Here is a 20517-nt window from a genome sequence, read left to right on the forward strand (position 1 = left end):
TGCACCAGCTTTGGATTTTCAAGTAAATCTGAGTCCAATATAATAATAATTTCTCTATACAAAGGTGTCGGGTGTCAGTGAAGACCTAACTCTACCTTAGAAGTTATAAAATAAACGCATACATTGCAAGTACCAAAACCTAAATAAACCTTATCAAAAACAAGGTTTACTGCACTCAGTAAACCAATCCTAAACTCAGTAAACCAACAAAAATATGAATCATAATAACTACATCACTATGTAGTTATTATGATTCATATTGCAGTGATCAAATATGGAGGAGAGCAGGTAGAGTCTCGGAAAATAAATGTTTTAAAGAACATAAAACACTTATTTTGTAAAATTTAAGATGATTAAACAATCAAGCTGTTTATTACTTTGTATATAAATACATACAAATAATCGCCACAGCTTTAAAATTAGGTAGAGTAGTGTGGTACATTGACTATTGTGTTTACTTCTCTTCATTTTGAATTACGAATTTTACGGCTCTATAAAGAGCTATCATGGGACGCATACAATGAAATTAAATATCTATTATTACGTCGCGTCGCCCTAGCTTCGGCAAGGACGATGCTGTTGGAGTACCTACCGCCGAATTTTAGTGGGTAATACCTATAATACATATTAGTACAAGTAGACTAAGTACTAACGTGACCATTGTGATAGTAACTAATACTGCGCCAACTTACCATCCTTTCGGCACAGAATCTATATATATAAAACTCAAAGGTGACTGACTGACTGATTGACATAGTGATCTATCATCTCACAGCCAAAACCACTGGACGGATCGGGCTGAAATTTGGCATGCAGGTAGATGTTATGACGTAGGCATCCGCTAAGAAAGGATTTTGATAAATTCCAACCCCAAGGGGTTCAAATAGGGGATGAAAGTTTGTATATAATAATACTTCTTAACGCGAGCGAAGCCGCGGGCAAAAGCTCGTAGATAATAGTACAAGTACTTTCGGGTGCATCCAGCTCTACATATTCGCAGGCATTTGTCGTAGTAAAAAAAGATACTTAAGTATAAATATTTTTACAGAACAAGTAAGGACGAAGGACGACACACAATATTTACCCACCAGCCCTCTCTACGCCTTCACTAGGTTTTCTACATCAATCTACAAGCACGCTATAAAACAGGAATCGATTAATCGGTATTAATCATTAATATATTTTTAGTAACGATGATATAAGCATCAAACATGCTATTAAAAATTATACGTCGAGTTTCGTAATCCTACGCGCTGTGTGCCCATGTCGTACTCAGACATGATGTCATCCACCTTTAAATGCAATCGCTTCGAGCAGTGAAGGATACACCCAAACTATAAATTAGTATAACCTACTAAGTACTACATAATATTAAGGTATACCTACTGTTTAAAAATATCATTTTGATTAAAATGAGTCAGAGGTCTTTTGTGTATAGAAATTGGAAGTAAATAATAAAAAAATATAACTTAATCTCTCACTATCTTTCAAAAGCTCGTATTATAAGAATTTAGGACACAGACGTACCTATTAGCTTCTACCTAACAAAATTTAGTATGCCATTATCAGTGTATTGATTAAAAATAAGTGCATTATATTATTTATTTTCTTCGTCGGCTGGCTCCTGTGCTCTGAGGTGACGATATTATTGTGTACGCATGCGCAGATCAACAAGTGAGTCATAGCTGTAGTTGCCAACTTCACTGTTATGTTTACCCGTTAATGCTTTAAGTATTTTGAAAACATGAGAGGAACCAACGTCCTGTTCAGATGGTACGAAGGTACGGTACGAACGTACTTTAAGGATCATCTGAAATCTAAAAACAAGGAATCAAAACTGAAAGCGAAATGAATGAAGCAAAGCTTGTAAAACTTACAGATTAGGTACGTACCTAATCTATAAGTTTTACAAGCTTCGTAAAAATAATTAAAATACTAAATTTTTATGAATTATTAGTAAATGCTTTATAATGGCACCCGCTGTAGGTGAGTTGAAATATTCTGATACTATAACCCAACTGTTAAAAATCATAATATTCATAATAATCATAATTCTAATATACAGTTACAAATAGTCACACACACACACAGTCCGGGCCAGCTCGACCGGAGAAATACCACGTTCTCACAGAAAACCGGCGTGAAAATGAGTGAGTTAACCGGAGGCCCAATCCCCTACCCTATTTCCTTCCCTACCCTCCCCTATTCCCTTCCCTTCCCTACCCTCCCCTATTACCCTATTCCCTCTTAAAAGGCCGGCAACGCACCTGCAGCTCTTCTGATGCTGTGAGTGTCCATGGGCGACGGAAGTTGTTTTCCATCAGGGGACCCGTTTGCTCGTTTGCCCCCTTATTTCATTTAAAAAAATATATTTTCCAATTTCCGTAGCAAAAATACAGTTGATAGTCGGCAACACTCGCGATTTCGTCACTTGCAGTTCTGTAGCGGGCGTCCTGCCGTTACCACGCACGTTTTCCAAACACCGCTGACTCATTTTCCACCCGCTGTTCACGAATTGTAAGTTTATTTTATAATATTACAATAAAATCTTACTATGAAAAAATAATTTCCATATTTATGATTTTATATTGCAGTGTTAATGTTTGATCTAAAAAGTATTGAATAGATTTGAAATTATTCTTGAAATAAATAACTATGCAAATAATATTGCAGTATATGACTGTAATTATTGTTTTATACTCTTTAATCTTTATGTATGTTATAATTTCTATGTCTTAAAGATCTTTAGACAATGTACAGCCTTTTACCTATAATCATAAAGTCTTATTAACTTTAATAAAACAACTAATTGTACATTCCGAAAATAAAAATCAAGGTGTGGTTAAGAGGTGTGCATAATTTCAGTATTTATATCGGCACTTACAATTGAGTTCGACGAATGAATAACTGAGTTCTTCAGACGTCCTTGAGTGGAGCTTTTCAGGCGAGATGAAACCGATTTTCCTCTTAAGCGCGTGTGAATATAATTTCTGTTTCTTTGATCGAATTCTGTGTGTATTTTCCGTTTTGTTAAGTGAATATGATAGGCAAATTTACTAGAGATTAATATAGGAATTCTAAAAAGTTAATAGTCATGTTAGTGTTGTTAGTTAATGTCCTTAAAATGTTTAATTTTCTTCACGCACTTCGTCGAGGTGACCAACTTGTGCCACCGAGAATGATGTCATAGCCTCATAGGCTTTAGTTTCCTTCCGTTTATTCTTTAAGAACAAAATGTTGCCCACAACCAGAAGGTACTAATTCTTATATAATATTCTGTGCCACAACTTCGCTGAGCCTCAATTACCACGTGGGAACTGTACATTTTTTTTAAATATCCTATGTCCTTCCCGTTAACTCGTAATTACATGCGAAATATTATTAAAATCGGTTGAGTGGCTCTTCACTGTTAGTCTGTTTCTCTGCTATTTTAGAGGGTTAAGTTTTAATATAAATATTTCGACTATGTTTTGCTGAAATATCCTGGAGGATACATCAGTAAAAGCGTGCGATTTAGGGCGAAGCTATTGTATTTCGCGGTTGTTGGCGGCCTCGACCCACAAACCTTGGATATAAACAGCGACTCACCAGATAACCTAGAGGACCATTTTAAGAATTACGACTCAACACGTCCTGCATTCCAAATTCGAAAAGCTTTCGATTTCGTTTTTATTGTAGTCTGTTTTTTAATTAAATAATAAATATTATAATTAATCTTGGCTTGCCAATATATTTGTAATTTAAACCATTTTTTTCTGAGATAATGTAACAGTTGCAAGTATCCTTTATTAATTATTAGGCTCTAAAATCAAAAGTACCTACTAAAAACTGTACATAAAGTCTAACAAAGATTCTCAAAGACGAAAAGTCTAAAAAAGAAGTCTTTTTCGTAGTGTATTCTTCCTTTGTAATTTTTATATTTACAATTGCAGAAAATATAGTTAGTTCAGTAGCATAATTCTTTCCTTAGACTTGTTTCTTAAATTTTATGCCACAAATTTCAGGATCCAAGATGTCTCACTCGGTGACGATAACGCGGACGACGACGACGACGTCGGGCAGCGTGCTGTTCCTCAACACCGGCTACCTCGGTACGCTGCCGGGCCTGCTCAAACTGGCTGAACTGGTGAGCCACCTTAAATATTGCTTGACAAAAAAGAGTAGACACCAAACATATTTTTGTAAATCACACAAAAAGTATAAAAAAGTAAATGAAATAAAATGTGTCAGGGTGATAATATTTTGAGTGCACAAACGTCTTCCGTGGAAAAACAAGATGAAGGAATGGATGCAATAGAGGCTTTTTCATCTTGTTTTTTCAATTCCTTCCTTTAGAAAATTTTTTCATCGTCTACTTCTTTCTCGACAGTTGTACTTTATAGTTTTTATCTGATAAAAGAGGGTATACCATCATTCATCCATCCATACCATGGAGATCATACACTACTTATTTCAAGCGGGTACATACAATGATACAGCTGAACATTAGCTGAACATAATATTATAATCACCCTGCAAATAGATAGTAGAATGTACCTAGTTCAACGGGCGCTTTCGGGTTACCGATAATAATGCTACACATTGACTATTCTAACAACTTGCTACATTTTTATGAGAATTTTATTAATAACAAAGTCGTATTCTGTTGAGTCGGAGTGAATTCTGTGCTCAAGATTGTTATAAGAGGCTATTTGTGAATCGGGATCGGTGTAACCCAAATTTTTGTTGCGTAAATGCCATAAGATCAAGCTTGCATCACACTTTGACTTTACATTTTATGAGTGATTCTTCAAAAATTATTCTCCGCGTCACTTTCGTGGGATTTTTTTATTTTCGAGTTATCTTTAAATAAATGCAAATACCTTTAAGCTACGTAGGATGTTTTGTTTTTCAAAAAAAGCTTGTAGAGTGAATAATTCGTTCTGGGTACCAAAACCATAGCTGGAAATACTATACTATAGCCAATTCACATAGGAAAATGGTGTACAAAACAGCCTACGTAGCTTTCGTAGGTCATTAGGTAACTTTCATGGGTGAAAATCCACGAAAATTGTGCCACGAAAGTTACGAAAATTTTACATTTTTTAGAATTATGATTAAAGTAATAGGTAAATAATTCATGTCTTAGCCCCTAATGGCTCCCGCCACCGGGTAAATGAAGACCTGTCACACATTTGGGATTGGGCAAGGAATCACGGTCTACAGCTGAATCTTAATAAAACTCAAGCCATTTTGATTGGTAGCCAGGGCATGTTGCACAGACTTGATCAGTCTGATATTCCTAATGTCGTGATGAATAACACAAAGATAAATTACTCTAATTCGGTTAAGAATCTGGGTGTGCTTTTCGATACAACGTTGTCCTCATGTCAGATTGATTCGGTTTGTAAAAAAGTTTTTGCGGCTTCTGCGTCCCTAAAACGTCTTAAGAATCTACTGCCTATACCAACTAAAGTTATGCTTGCTCAGACTTTACTGCTCTCAATTTTGGATTATGCTGACGTAAGTTACATAAATCTAACCGAAGACCAGCTAAACAGACTGGAACGTGTTCAAAACTTTTGCATACGTTTCATTTTTGGACTACGCAAATACGACCATGTCTCGGAGTTCAGGACTAAATTGAAGTGGCTCCCGATCCGTTTCCGTAGGAATACTCATGTGCTGCATCTATTGTACAATGTGCTTTTTGACCCTATGGCTCCACCCTATCTCAAGGAGATATTTACATTCTCGTCTGAGAATGAGAATGCTCGTCTAGCTTACAAACTAAATATACCAACTCAAAAGACTAAATACTATGGTAATTCTTTTGCGTCCGTTGCGGTTAAACTTTGGAATTCATTACCCAATAGTGTAAGGAAAGCGCCATCTCTGAGCATTTTCAAACGACAACTCAAAGAGTTCTATCTTACCAACAATATGAATCAACAATCTATGTAAATGTGTTTTATGCTAATGTTTACTTGTTTGTCCACCCTAATTATCGTTCGTTTCTTGATGTGATACTTTCTTAAACGTTTTGATGGTTGCCTGGAAGACATCGCTTTCAGCGATAAGGCCGCCAAAATTGTGCTTTTAATTTACTGTTGTATATTTTAAAACTGTATATGTTTGTGGTGTACAATAAAGATTATTATTATTATTATTAAATAAACAAACAAAGTAGGAAATAATCTCGATCATATAACTTATTCCTTAATTTGATATGAGTGTCATAATGATAAATTATTATCATTCAAAACATGCTCGCAAAAGTTACGTGACTACAGCGACCACATAATTTTTAAGGAATATCTTATCTTATATTTTCTTTGTTTTGAAGCAACGAGGGTTTGAGTCCCCTGTACTGATGCTGGAAAGACACTGAGCGTTGGTGCAGCTAAAACGTGTAACCACAAGTCGTCGCGTTTGGAAGATAGATGCAGTTTTATTACCCGCTCGTGAAACTAGCAAAATCGTGTGACACAGACGTAATTATGCCTATTAACTTAAGGTATAACATTATTTTATTTTAGGAATTAGGTAGCCCAGTTAATCTAGATTATTTTGATGTATCACACTCTATGCTAATGAATAGAATACAAAAGTTATTAAAGCTTTCCGTAAGCGCGAACAGAGTGTGACACGCGGAGAACACCGATTTTGCCCCCGATTTCGACATTGAATTAACCATTAAACAAAAACTATAAATAATTATAGATGTTTTTTATTGAAATCAGATACTTAAATAAATGAGGAATAACGTGTGTTTGGTCCTAAGGCTGTATGTTTATTAGGGTAGTAGTAAAGAGCGTGTGACCACATTTTGAGGGGCCTCGGAGAATTACTCTTTTGAGTAGTATATACTTTGAAAAATATGTCCACTTAATAATTTTATTAATTTAGTAACTTGTCTTTTAGAATAATATTATTCTGATTTAAAACAACTTAGGAACTTATACTAATAATGAAAATCAGCGCTTAGGTATTATACAGTTTACATAATATTTTGCTTTTGCCGTAAAAAAAAGATCAAACTGCGATACAAAAAACATTGAAATTTGGAAGCGGATGTTTACAAGACAAACGCTAAACATGAGCTAGACTTTGTTTTTGTTACGCCTACTGCAATAGATTTTACAGGTTAAGTACCTGTTTTACAGGTACTTATAAGAATTTCAGACCTACGTCTCCGGGGCTCAGCATGCCGGGGCTCATCGCAAAATCCGCCTCCATACAATTTGTATGGAAGCGGAAATCCGCTGCGCCCCGACACAGTGTGCGATACGCGCATCCGCTTCCATACAAATTGTATGGAGGCGGATTTTTGCGATGAGCCCCGGCACGACCCGTCTCAGTGTGCTCACTCCTAATGTTATATATTATTTGATCGAAGTTTGTTACATTATTATATTTTTTAGAGCGTCTGTGGCCTAATGGGTAGACCTTTGGCACAGAATATTATTTTAAATAGTACTCCGCCTTTGGTTCGCACTCCTAGAGGGTGCAGGTTTGATCCCGGGTGTGTACCAATGAGACATTTTCTGATCTCAAGTACATAATGCGGAAAAGCTCATACGGTGAAGGAAAACATCGTGAGGAAACCCGCACATAGTTGGTCTCAGACGTATTGACTAGTAACTAGTGCTTTCCTCTGGACTAGTGTTGCGAGAGTGCCGTATGCGCTTGGGCAACCATACGGTCATTTAAAAATCTTGTCCCAGGCACTACAGTATTTGAAGAGTGGTTACTTCGCTCTGAAAGTACTGTATAAATCATCCACAATGAATGCAAAGGTCTAGTTTTTTCCATTATATTTAATGTTTATCAAAGTGTATCAAAGTCATCAATCTTTATAAAAAATATTTTTAATTTAGTCTCGCTAAAACTCAAGAACGGCTGAACCGATTTGGCTCTAGTCTTAAAATATTCGTAGAAGTCCAGGGAATATTTATTTTTATATTATTAGAAGGGAAGTGATACGAAGTTAAACGGTTCATCAAGGTCAGAGTATAATATAATATTAAACGTTAATTTATTGAGTTCATCTTTATTCACAAACCGGATAATATACTTACTCGTTTTCATTGCCGTTTTCTACCACGTTCATAATTTCCTAGAACATTACATTCAAACCTTGCGTCATGGTTCAGTTATACATTTTGCGTTTTATTTTAAGGTTTAATTAAATCGCGTGTGACATTGAATTTAAATTGAAAACATGGCGAAGGTAATTAATATTTATTTTTTAGAAACGAATTAATAAAAATATATAATAATTCTATATTCCTAAGCAAGAAAGCGAGGCAAGGAGCACGAATAAGTACTTATGTAGGTACCCTGTCTTTGCATTCGAAAGCGGACTTAAAGACGACTTATCTTTTTACCCGACTGTTCTAGAAAGAGGGTTATGTTTTTCGAGTGTATGTATGTACCATCGAGGAAATTGATTCCTAGGCAGTTGACGGACGGTCATTTGGTCGGCGGTCGGTGATCAGTCGGATGATTGACTTGACTCGCGACCAAATTACTTAGATCCGCCATCTGCCTACTTATCAGCTTCTCTGATAGTCAGTACTCAGTATGATTGTTTGCACGCTATACAGCCTGAACTACTTGATGGAATTTATCTTCTGTCGTTAGGTTCGTGTCAACGCGTTCGCGTTTTTGGATGTTTGAAGTGTCTAAAAACATCATGATAAAAGATACGCTGCCGAAGCTCGGCATGAATACGCCAGCAATGTATTTTAAATAACCGATGACACACCATGTCGAAACCATGTCGCGTTATAGCGTACAGCCTAACTTCGGTCAAGCGTAAGTTCGGCAGCGATTCGGCGGTAATATTTTTTTTCACCGTCAATTCGACGGCGTTCGAGACACTGAATACTCGGACAAAGTTACGCAACTGAATTTCTGCCGCGTAATCTCGGCTCTCGTGTGTCATATCAGCCGAATGCGTCGGAAGTCGGAACGTAATATCGGCCACGGAACTTCGGCCGCGTATCGTCGGCATGGTGTGTTTAGACACTTAAATTACTGTTCTTTTGTATGTTTCTCCAGATTCTGGGCGCGGCGTGCGTGGGCGTGGTGGCCCACTACTTCTCCACGACGTCACGCATGATGGCCACCCCTGAGCTGTTCTACCTGCTGGTCGCAGTCTCCTTCCTCATCGGCACATTCTGTCTGCTATTATCTTACGTCGTCTCCGCGGCGACGGCGTCTGTTATGTCCAAAACTATTTACGTAAGGACATTAATATTAGTTTTACATATTATAAATTGTACCTACTGTTCATCTGCTGTCATTTGCGTCTAATCCAAATGACAACAAACAACGCCACGATAAGGCTGCCTAGTGCCTTTCCACCAGAGCTGAGCGGAGCTGTGTTGCGACTTGCGAGGATTGTGTTTTTGAAAAGCAATTTGCTTCATTGACATCATCGCTCAGCGCGGCGATGCTATTGGTTCTCAAAAACACATTCCTCGCAACACAGCTCCGCTCAGCTCCGGTGGAAACGCAGCCTAACGCTGGTATTTTTATATGCTATGCAGACAATATATCAAAGACTTTAAGGACCTGTTTTACCACTTTCTGATAAAGTGTCTAATAGGCTATTCACAACTTTTTTGACAGATTCTCTATACTTGATCTGTCAAGTTAATTGGTGGATAGCCTTATCAGGAAGTGGTGAAACAGGCCCTAAATCTATAAATGTAGTAACGATATCTAATGAAGTAGAAATATTGTAGTGGCTAGCCTCAACGACGAACGAAGGAAGGAGAACTTGCTACTTGCTATGTTTGGTCAGGCCGAAGGTCTCTGTAATAATTTCAGATGTGTATTGTGTACCTATTATGTCGTACCGGTTTTAGAAACTTCGAAAGCGCGTATCAGAAGTGTGCGCTGTTAGTTACGCTCCACTTTATAATATTTTAGTTTAACCTATAATACTATCAATTTCAGGAGATAATCTACCACGGTCTGGGCTTCGTGCTGTACCTGGCGGCCGGCCTCACGCTCATCATCGAGGTCAACCACCGCAAGAGGAGCTACCGGGACGACTACGAGCCCTACCTCGCTGCTGCGGTAAGTAGAGTATACAGTGTGTAACAAAAATAAGTGATAATACTTTAGAGTGTGTACGTGTTCCTTGTAGAGAGTTCACTGTGAAAGTAGCAGCGCTGAAAGACCAATTTTTTTTTCACTTTTGTATGGGGAAACTCGTGACGCTCGGGCCCTTGCCCATACAAAAGTAAAAAAAAAAATCCTCTTTCAGCGCTGCTACTTTCACAGTGAACTCACTACAAGGAACACGTACACACCCTAAAGTATTATCACTTATTTTTGTTACACATTGTATAGTAAAAAATATCAGTTTCAGTAAAATAGAGATATTACTTCTATAATACTTAGTCAATAGAGTATATTATCTAAGGTAAAAAATTAAATATGTATTATGCCCTTCATATAGACTGTGAAAGTAGCAGCGCTGAAAGAGTTATTTTTGATTTCTCTGTTTCTAAATTATATAAGAAAAAAAATTAAAAAGTTATTCTTGAAAGAATTAATAATTTAGCTATAAAATAGTCTTAAAAGTTATTCTCGATTTATGGGACACATGTACGTCATATACAGGGTGTAAAAATAAGTGATTCACTTTTGTATGGGGAAACTCGTGACGCTCGGGCCCTTGCCCATACAAAAGTGAAAAAAAAAATCGTCTTTCAGAGCTGCTACTTTCACAGTGAACTCTCTACAAGGAACACGTACACACCCTAAAGTATTATCACTTATTTTTGTTACACACTGTATACAAACTAAAGAATGATCACTGAGTTTTGTTAATATACTCGTACTTCGAGCATGCGGGTATGGGGCGTGCAGCTAATTCTTAATAGTTACATACCGTCAGGGCCGGATCTACCTTATGGCTATTTGGGCTTAAGCCCAGGGCCCCATGAGTTTATGGGCCTCCGCCCCCAGCAAAGTCAAGTCAAAAATAGACGATAATGCGAAAAAATTCACAATTTTATTAAATTTTTGTTGGTGTGCCTAAGAATCCTACGATCAAGGTTTATTATTACAATTTAGGTGTTGGTACTACGAACTGACAGTTAAAATATTGTGGCCCTTAGTATTTTCAGCCCAGGGCCTCGTAAGCTCACGGTCTGGCACTGCAAACTGTAGTCCGTGGCTCAGACAGCAACTATGGGGGATACTAATCTAGATTCTGAGCTTATTAACCTCTTTTATCACACCTGATAAAAGAGTTAAATATGCTCACACCTGCATTTACTTCTTTATCGAATTTCCTGTACGGCCTACGGGCGTTTGAAGTTTAAACGCACAAACGCATATTTTTTTATTTTTCTCAGCGACGATAAGCAACAGACTACAGAAGACAATAGATTTTAAGAAGTGTTAAAATTTCGTTTGTTATGAGATTATTTAAGAATTTTTCTTTAAAAATTGTCTCTTGTTTCAGATTATGGGTCTGGTGATGGCGGGACTGTTCCTACTGAGCACATTCTTAGCTAATCGTCATCGAACATTTTAAATTTAATCCTAATAATAAACATAAGAAACATAGTTTTAAGATTTGTAAGCCTTTTATGAGATCTGTGCTATTAAAATGATTCAAAATAGTCGTACTAAATTTGGACGCGTAATGAAGGAAATGTTTTGTAATTTCGTATTTTCATACCTTTTTGTGGACGAACAGGACTTTTTTAACCTTTTCTAGAAGTAGCAATAAAAACTGTAATGTCGGCTGTACACTCTCGCCTAGACACAGCGAGGCAGCCCGAGTGCGAGAGTGGAAATGGGTGCGCTCGCCTCGTCTCGCCTGTCTCAGACCCTCTCGGTCCGGTGTCGGTATTTTGCGCCCGAGACAAAGGGCCTCGTGAGGAAAGCGAGCGCATTACTGTACACTCTCGCGTTTTTCACTACTAGTCGCGCCGCTAGACAGTGCAGAACAGAAAAATAACAATAATAAACGTCATTATCAGTCATTATCTGTGAGAAATAAAATTAAATATGATTATAGATCTTTGGATTACAATGATATCTTTCGATGCATGGTGAATGGTTCATAACTGCGATTAAACTAAGCGAGAATGTACATGATCGCATTCGGGCAAGGGGCTCTCGCACGAGACTCTCGCCCGAGAGCTCTCGACAAGAGTGTACAGCCGACTTAAGAATTATAAAGGCTTTTGTACTATTTTGTAACGATGTTTAGATAAGAACAACATTTAAAATTTAATCTATGTTCCGTGAAAAGCTGCCTTAAAAGATAAATTTAGATATAATGTATACTTAATAATTAACGATAAAAAGTTATTAAGATATTATTAGAGAAGTTGAAATATACCTACTTACAAACTGACTTCCACACAATATGTCATGCCGATCAATAACGTAAATATTCTAGAAATAATAGAGATATAATATACTTAATTAATATATATTTGTAACACAATTTAATACTAATTGTTATTATATAGGTCGTATCGTTTTTGATTTTTATAGAATTTATTTATTTTAGTCAACTTATTCTTCATTACCTGTTTGTTTTAATTATGTTAATATAAGTAAGTTATAATGCGGTAAAATCATTTGATTAAATTTTAATTTATATCTTACGTAATAAATAACTAATAAAGTAATAACACATGTTATATTTTTATAATAATAATATCTATGGACGCTTCACACCACTCAACTTGCCATCAGATTCTGGTAGACCTATATATTTACTTTTTTTTTGAGGTAAGTATTAATTTGAACATATTAACAATAAAGTTAATATGTTCACTATGTTTCTGAGTGAAGTGAGTGTTTCTATATGTTATTACCGTGATTATGACTGTGTTTGTCAACACTGTCGTGCTTAATTAGATGACTCTAGTCAAGATAAAAGTTGAAAATCTTTCTCTAACAGAAATTTGAAATTGTGATTTTAGGTATTTGTATTTACGTTTTGATATCCTGTAATGAATCTGACCTACGTTTATAAACTGCTCTAGACTCTAGAAGTCTAGACTTTAGATCTTAGGGCTATATTTTATTAAACAGCAACAAGGCCATTTTTAGAAGGGCACATTTACATCCATTGTCATGGATGATTCATATTTTTTTTCCTCATCCCCCTAAGTGTGTCAGGGCTTGTTGCTATCTTCTATTAAAATCTTCTATCTATTAAAATTTCTTATACATAAATAGATGATTCATATTGTAGTACTTTCAGAGTGAAGTAACCACTCCTCGAATATTATAATATTGCCAGAAAAAGACTTTTAACATCCGTATGGCGCATACGCGCTTGGGCAACCATACGCTTTCTCGCAATAGTTGGCCTAGTCCAGGGGAATCAGCAGGTCAATGCGTCTGACTCTAGCCATGTGCGGGTGAAGCCTCTAAGCTAGAGTGATAGAATCTCAGTGACAGGAATAAAGAAACATCTTCGAAATAATAGAAAGTTATTTTAGTCCTATTCTTGTATTTGTTTACAATAAGGCTTTTGCATTTTATATTATGTACCTGTAGCCCTAGCACGGCCACCAGTAGAAATGCGAAAGTATAGACAAACTGTGGACATAAACTAAAGGTGCCATTCCGATCTTTACCGCGGCCAATCGCGACCGACAAAAATTCAGTTAAAATACCACTTTATGACAGACTATAGTATGCGTCATAGAGTAGGATATTATTTGAATTTTTAGGACTATAGTCTGTCATAAAGTGGCATTTTAATTGAATTTTTGGGAACGATAAAAGATCGGAATGCTACCTTAAGTTTATGTCCACAGTTTGTCCATACTTTCGCATTTCTACTGGTGGCCGTGCTAGGACTACTGGTGCCTACAAATATGTAGTTGTAATAATAATATAATGTCTACAGCTGTATTATGTATTTTTACTGAAGCTTTTGTAAAACTTTTATAATGTATGAAGATTTGATGGAAAATAAATTTTTATACTTATTTCTTTGTTGTTTCTGCAAAATTATTATACATACATATGCAGGGTGTTACAAAACTAAGTGATAGTACTTTAGGGTGTGTACGTACGTGAGAGTTCCCTGTAAAATTTGCAGCGTTGAAAGTTTTTATGGGGAAACTCGTGACTCTGAGGCGCTTGCTCATACAAAAGTGAAAAATTTCATCTTTCATAGCTGCTACTTTCACAGTGAACTATATATATGGAACATGTACACACCCTAAAGCATTATCACTTAGTTTTGTTACACGGCTTACACCTTGAATATGTTTTCGGTTTTTAACAACAACTGATGTTAGAAATCCCAATTTAATATTCGTACCTTCTTCTCATTGCACGCTTTCTTTTGACAGCGTCTCTTACGAGTACAACATCAGGGCCCCGGTAAGGGCTACTGGCGCCTGTGTGCAAAAAAAGGATTTTAGCGCCCCTTTAGGCAAATTTTTTGGGACCTTGGTTTTGGCGCCCCTAGAGGATGGCGCCCGTGTGCATTGCACACATTGCACATATTATGGTAGCGTACACGCCTGTACAAGATACTCCTATTATGTACTAGCTGTTGCCCGCGACTTCGTCCGCGTCAGCAAAATGTGATAACAAATATAATAAGATAATAAAAAAGTGAAAAAAAATCCCCTTTTTAAGGTTCCTTTATAAAAAAAGTAAAATATATCCTCCTACTTTTCGGAAGTCGGTTAAAAAGTAGCCTAAGTTATTCCTTACTACATCAGCTATGTGCCTAAAAAGTCCCGTCAAAATCGCTCCAGCCATTTCAGAGATTAGCCGGAACAAACAGACAGACAGACAGACATACAGACAAAAATTGTAAAAAAATATTGTTTTGGTGTCTGTACCCTATATAAATTCATATGCATGTAGTAAAAAACGGTTCTTTCAATATTACAAACAGACACTCCCATTTTATTTATGTGTATATAGATGTATAGATAACTGACCGTTAACTACCACTTTAAAAAGTGCCCATTTACAATAAAAAGTAAGCGCTAAGGAAACGGTAAACATTAACCCCGAAATAGACGGCACCCTCCGCGACGCGTGCGCAACTATTTTTAACCTACCGCGACAAAGAGTGGGACACATTCAAAACACTCTCAACTACAGTCCAGAGACATCCATTCAGTAGAATAAAAGTGAAAGTTTAACCTACTTCGGGAGTTAAAACTAGACAAACATTATATAGGTTAATCGGGAAAATTAGTTTCATGGCCTGTTTTTCAGTCCGGACAATGAACTTTTGTTAGTGCGAAACGGCTAAAAATATTTGTTATGAGTAACGTTTAAAACATTTTGAACTATCCCGGAGTTTCCTGTCTGGGTCGTTGGTGCCGGTCGTTTGGTGCGAGTAAACGTTTTGGAAGTTTAAAAGAAGTAAGAAGAAAAAAGTTTAAAAGAAACAAAATAAGTGTTGTCTTCATGATGACTCGTGGTCCTACCATAGTGCGAGTGGCCCCCAGTGGTGTTGGCGGACAAGGGATAAAGTGCTGCTGCTGTAGATGCTGCGAATGCATCAACTTCGGCTACTTGACCACACAACATGGAGTTATCAAAGTCGCTGAATTTGTAAGTAACTGCTTACTATTATAGCCTGTAAAAGACTATTGAAAGTTTTCAGGACTCTACCTTTTCAAACCGTTGTTATCATAAAAATAAAAAAGTAAAAATGTAATTTTCATGTTTATAATATCTAATGCATGTGTACAATAAAGTTATTATTGTACCTTAAATATTATGCAAATTTTGTTTTAGAAAATTAGTAATTATTGAGAATTTATACGCAATAATTTAGCACTGTTGATAAGTAGAGTGCAAAAACGTAAAGAGAACTTTGATTTCCGAGGAAGAATGAATATTTTTGTCTATTTTAAATGTTGTATATAGTTAATGCTCAATAATACTAAAATATTGTTTAAAACTTGTATAAATTTTAATAACAATAAGTATCAGTATGTATAATAAATTTAAAAAATGGGAATTAAAGTCAAACACCAAATTAATGGCAGTTTTATGAGTTCATACTACAGAAAGTCCTGACTCCTATCCTAATAGGACGCCAATAATAAATAATAATGATTGGCGTTCCAAATATATAATCTTATGCTAAGTACTCACATGCGGTTTTGCTCGATAGTTTTACTCCAAATGAGTAATAATTACTGTGTGGACCGCAAAACTGACAGCTCGAAGGCTCGCATCGAGCCGCTCTAAGGCTCGTATCGAGCCGGCTTGATGGAATTAAATATATAGATTTAGAATAAAACTATCGTGCAATGCTGAATGTGTGGACGAAAGCCCGAGCCGCGGGTTTTGCTCGACGTTATTGCTCGATCGAGCAAAACCGTATGTGAGTACTTAGCATAACATGTCTATAAATAGGATTACTACCAACGACTGAGCAGTTTGCCTTAAAAAGGAAATGACGTTTTAATATTTTCCACTTTAAAATTATAATATGTTTTATCGATGTTTAATAAATCAGTGTATCGGATTTGTTAGATAAATAAGTAAATACTCTTAAGTCGATTATAATAGTTTATCTATATTATTGCGATAGTAGTAAAATCCTACAGCTCTATCAGGAGTATTGACATTTAAATGGTACCTATAAAATAGCAGTAATTAATATTATGTCTTGTAGATAGTGTGATTACTTTACATGTGACAGTTGAATGGTAATTTGAAAATGTTCATAAACAAGTAACAACGCAGTAGATACTAGCTAAAGATTTTTTTATATCGATAACATAGGAACTTTATAACAGGCATAATATTATATAGGTAGCCAAACAAGCAAAGCGAGGGTTAGAAAATTTACCACAAATCAAATCTAATATATAAAATTCTCGTGTCACAACAACCTTTGCCGGGACAGCTAGTAATATACGAGTATAACATTATGCTGACTTCGTCAACTGACAAAATATACTGCTTATGATGTTGCCCGCAAAATAACTTCATTGGACCAAAATTCTTATTTTTTTATTTAAGTTATCTTATTGATTTTAAATACGTCTGATAAAGACGCTCAGGCCTCAGAGTAACAGAACTCAAGTTAACCATTATGACAACATAGAATTTCATGTCAATGTATACCACACATCGTCAACCTAATATTATTTATTATTTTCTCCCAAAAGTTACAATTTGTGGGAGACGTGGAGCCCAAACTAAGCCTATAGCCTAAGCTTAAGCCTGTATAAGCTCCAGGCCCTCCTTCACAAACTAAGGCTGGTATAAATAGTCAGTACTCAAGATGCATCTCGGTCTCAAGACACAGTTCAGGCTCTGTGATTGGTTAGCTGTCAAAATTTGGACCAATCACAGAGCCGAACCGCGTCTTGAGACCGGATCGCATCTTAAGTACTGACTATTTATACCAGCCTTAGTATTTTAACTTATTTTAACAGTGAATAATTAACTTAAAAATAATGCGACACTCTAATAGGCATATTAGTACTAACTAAATATTGACCTCCTATATAATTCCAGTTGCTCGGCAGCCTATGCCAGAGTCTACTGGTGAAGTATGGTATGTCCGAGGCGAGCAGCATGGGTTCGGCGTACCACGGGTTCTTGACGACAGCCGCAGCATGTGTGTTGACTACCTCGCTGCTCATCTTCTGCTACGTGGTCTCTTCCAACACCCAGCAGCTTATTCGACAGTCTATATTTGTGAGTATTTTTCAAGTACTGTTTCTGGGTATGTAAATGTAAAATATTAGAGTATGTTATATTATGTAACAATACATCTGTGGCTCAGCGATTACTGCTCAAGCGTGAGTCGTGACAGCAATATTAAGTTCGTTAAAATTAAAACTCTCTTAATAGGATACACCAGGGGCGAGAGAAATTGAAAATAGGTATTTGAAAATGTATTGCTGTCTCACCAATCTCAAGTCTACCACCGCAGAGCGCGATAGAGACAATACGACAAAAGTTCTAATAAAAGAACAGAAAATCTTCGATTCGTTGTCCGCTGATTCCTTCTCCAAAACTTAACCGATTTAAGTACTTTTTTCATTAAGAATAAAAGCAAGGCTTGAACTGTGTTCCTATGTTTTATTTTTTTGTATATTCTAGCCAGTTTTGTTTTCTGGGTGTTTGAAAACAGAGGAAAATCTGGCCATTTTTTTGGATTTTTGGACGTTCTTATCTTTTTTAATAATAAAATTATGAAAAAAAAGAAAACATAGGGACATGCTAATAGTGACCATAGATATTCAGGAAAAAAATCATAACTCTACCGGCATTATCCAGGGAGGAAACAGGGGACAACGTTTGTATGGAAAAACGGCGGTGTGGACTCCTCTTAAAGTCCGCGACCACGACGTCATAGTAAAAGGAGGGGAAGTAAGTTATCTTCATACAAAGGCACCGCGCGCGGCTTGTATGTGTGCGCCATAGTATCAATGCGTCGCCACGTACGGCACACAACAAAATCTCGGCCAGTTTTAGAGGCTGGTACCGCCACAGAATATATATTAGTAGTACCAAGTACCGCCGAGATTTTGTTGTGTGCCGTACGTGGCGACGCATTGATACTATGGCGCACACATACAAGCCGCGCGCGGTGCCTTTGTATGAAGATAACTTACTTCCCCTCCTTTTACTATGACGACGTAGCTCCCAAACTAATGATCAGAAAGGTCACCTTCTGTGTTTCTATTTTATCCATTTATCATAATCAGCTAGTTTTCATTTTATTTAGGTACTGCTTGATTAGGGGATTTTCTAAATTTGTTTTAATTATATTTTCAGGAGTGGGTTTTCAACGCAGTGGCATGTTTCATGTATCTGTCTGCCTCATCTTATATGGGTGTGGCCGTCAACATCTACTTGTACCCGCGGTACGCGCTCGTCAACATGTACGCCGCCTACCCCGCGATGACCGCTGTCTATGTAAGTTACAGTATGAGTTGTCGAAGGAATTCGTGAATGAAGGATTCGTGCGGGGACCCGTCTGGGGGGTTTAAAAAAAAACTGGAACCTTTATTTGGAAGAATCCCATTCAGATTCTTCTTCAATCTGACGTTCCAGGACCCGTCTGGGAAGGGGGGAGGGGGCGGGGGTTTAAAAAAGACCTGGAACCTTTATTTGGAAGAATCCTATTCAGAATCTTCTTCAATCTAAACCAAGTATGATTTCAAGGACAAGAGTTGTTCAGATTTTTACAAAATCTTGTTGGAAAATATAACATTTTGTGTTTATAAGATCATACCTTGGATATGATCTAAGAAATGCCTGAAGATCGGAACCCTGCTAAGTCTGATTATGTACTGTTCGTACCATGTTCGTACCTTCATTAGTTTTTGTATCGCTTAGCACGTTTGCCGCTTCAAGGATTTTGATAGAGTTTGGACGCGTTTAACAGAGTTTAAAGTTTGACTTTACAAGAAGGAAAAAATATTGAAAAAAATCTAGTTACATTATTGTATGATCAAAACATTTTCATTTTGTTTTCAGTACATAGGCGTTGTGGTTGGCATCGTACATGGACTGGATGCGTATATTTCTTACAAAAACTACAAAGGAATTAGATAATTAACGAACATCTTTTAAAAATTTTAATATCATTGTGAGTTTCATAAAAAACGCAAATTATTTTTGTAAAAGTTACAAATAAAAGTTTACATCCTCGGAGTAAGAAGTCACAATGAAAACTAACATGAGCTCTCGAAAATCTTGTTGTACCTAAGTAAAATTGTAGTTAGTACGATATACAACTTAAGTTAGGTATAAAACTAATACACTCAAAATGTAAATTAGGTTGTTTACCGAAGCACTTGGCATTTATTACTTTAAACTCATTATATTATCCAGTCTAATTTAGTTCTATGGATATGAATAAGCTGTATTGTAATATAATTAATTATGTTAAATATTAACGAAAGTATAATAATTATATTATTTATAACGTAGACTGTAGATTATACGACTGTCTTTACGTATTGTAGAATATGTAGACTGTATACAGTCTAAAAATTCTACAATCTATACTTAATAGAGTGTAGACATCTATAGCTATAGATAACTTTTATTATCTATCTCTTTTATTATCTAGATTAAAAAATATTCTGTGCCTATACTTAAATCTGAAATAATGGTGCTAATTGCTAAATATTAATATGTTTTTGTATGTAAATGCTTATAGTCCGGGTTCCGTAGAACAACATTTTTTTTATTACTATCAAGCTAATTTTTGTGAGTCATTTTGATAAGACGAAAAACAATTTTATTTGCGAAAAATCTTGAAGTGGTATAGTATATAACTATTAACCCAATACATTTACAATTTATAACACAATTACAAAAAAACAGCTAGTTAGGGATCCGTAGTCAACCAAGTTTTGTTGATTACAGAACCCTAACACGGAACCCTAACGAGCTGACTTTTGTTTAAACTAGAGCTTGATAGTTTATACACAGAGTACTATAATACAGGTTTATATTAATAATAAAGATTGAAAAAAAAAATTGTTAAATACGGAACCCGGACTATTTAAACATATCTAC

The 20517-nt window shown here is 36.2% G+C and overlaps 2 protein-coding genes across 3 annotated transcripts; both read left to right on the top strand.

Annotated features, from left to right (window-relative positions):
* The first annotated feature begins 2377 nt into the window (after positions 1 to 2377).
* LOC121731702 lies at positions 2378 to 12445 on the top strand. Of its 2 annotated transcripts, XR_006036271.1 has the most exons (6): positions 2378 to 2517; positions 4005 to 4126; positions 9046 to 9228; positions 9949 to 10071; positions 11471 to 11750; positions 12187 to 12445. XR_006036271.1 is itself a non-coding variant. In XM_042121275.1 (5 exons), the coding sequence occupies exons 2-5, from the start codon at positions 4013 to 4015 to the stop codon at positions 11540 to 11542; spliced, it is 492 nt and encodes a 163-aa protein (XP_041977209.1). In that variant the 5' UTR covers positions 2378 to 2517; positions 4005 to 4012; the 3' UTR covers positions 11543 to 11781. The 2 variants fall into 2 exon arrangements, 1 of the variants encoding a protein (XP_041977209.1); XM_042121275.1 differs by lacking the exon at positions 12187 to 12445 and having other exon boundaries at positions 11471 to 11781.
* A 2566-nt stretch (positions 12446 to 15011) lies between these two features.
* Positions 15012 to 19604, top strand: LOC121731700 (protein singles bar). Its single transcript, XM_042121273.1, has 4 exons — positions 15012 to 15567; positions 17494 to 17676; positions 18763 to 18903; positions 19468 to 19604. Exons 1-4 carry the CDS (start codon positions 15421 to 15423, stop codon positions 19543 to 19545), a joined length of 549 nt encoding a protein of 182 aa, XP_041977207.1. The 5' UTR covers positions 15012 to 15420; the 3' UTR covers positions 19546 to 19604.
* Positions 19605 to 20517: the final 913 nt, after the last annotated feature.

This window comes from Aricia agestis, chromosome 11 (genome assembly GCF_905147365.1).
Source record: "Aricia agestis chromosome 11, ilAriAges1.1, whole genome shotgun sequence".
Taxonomy (NCBI): domain Eukaryota; kingdom Metazoa; phylum Arthropoda; class Insecta; order Lepidoptera; family Lycaenidae; genus Aricia; species Aricia agestis.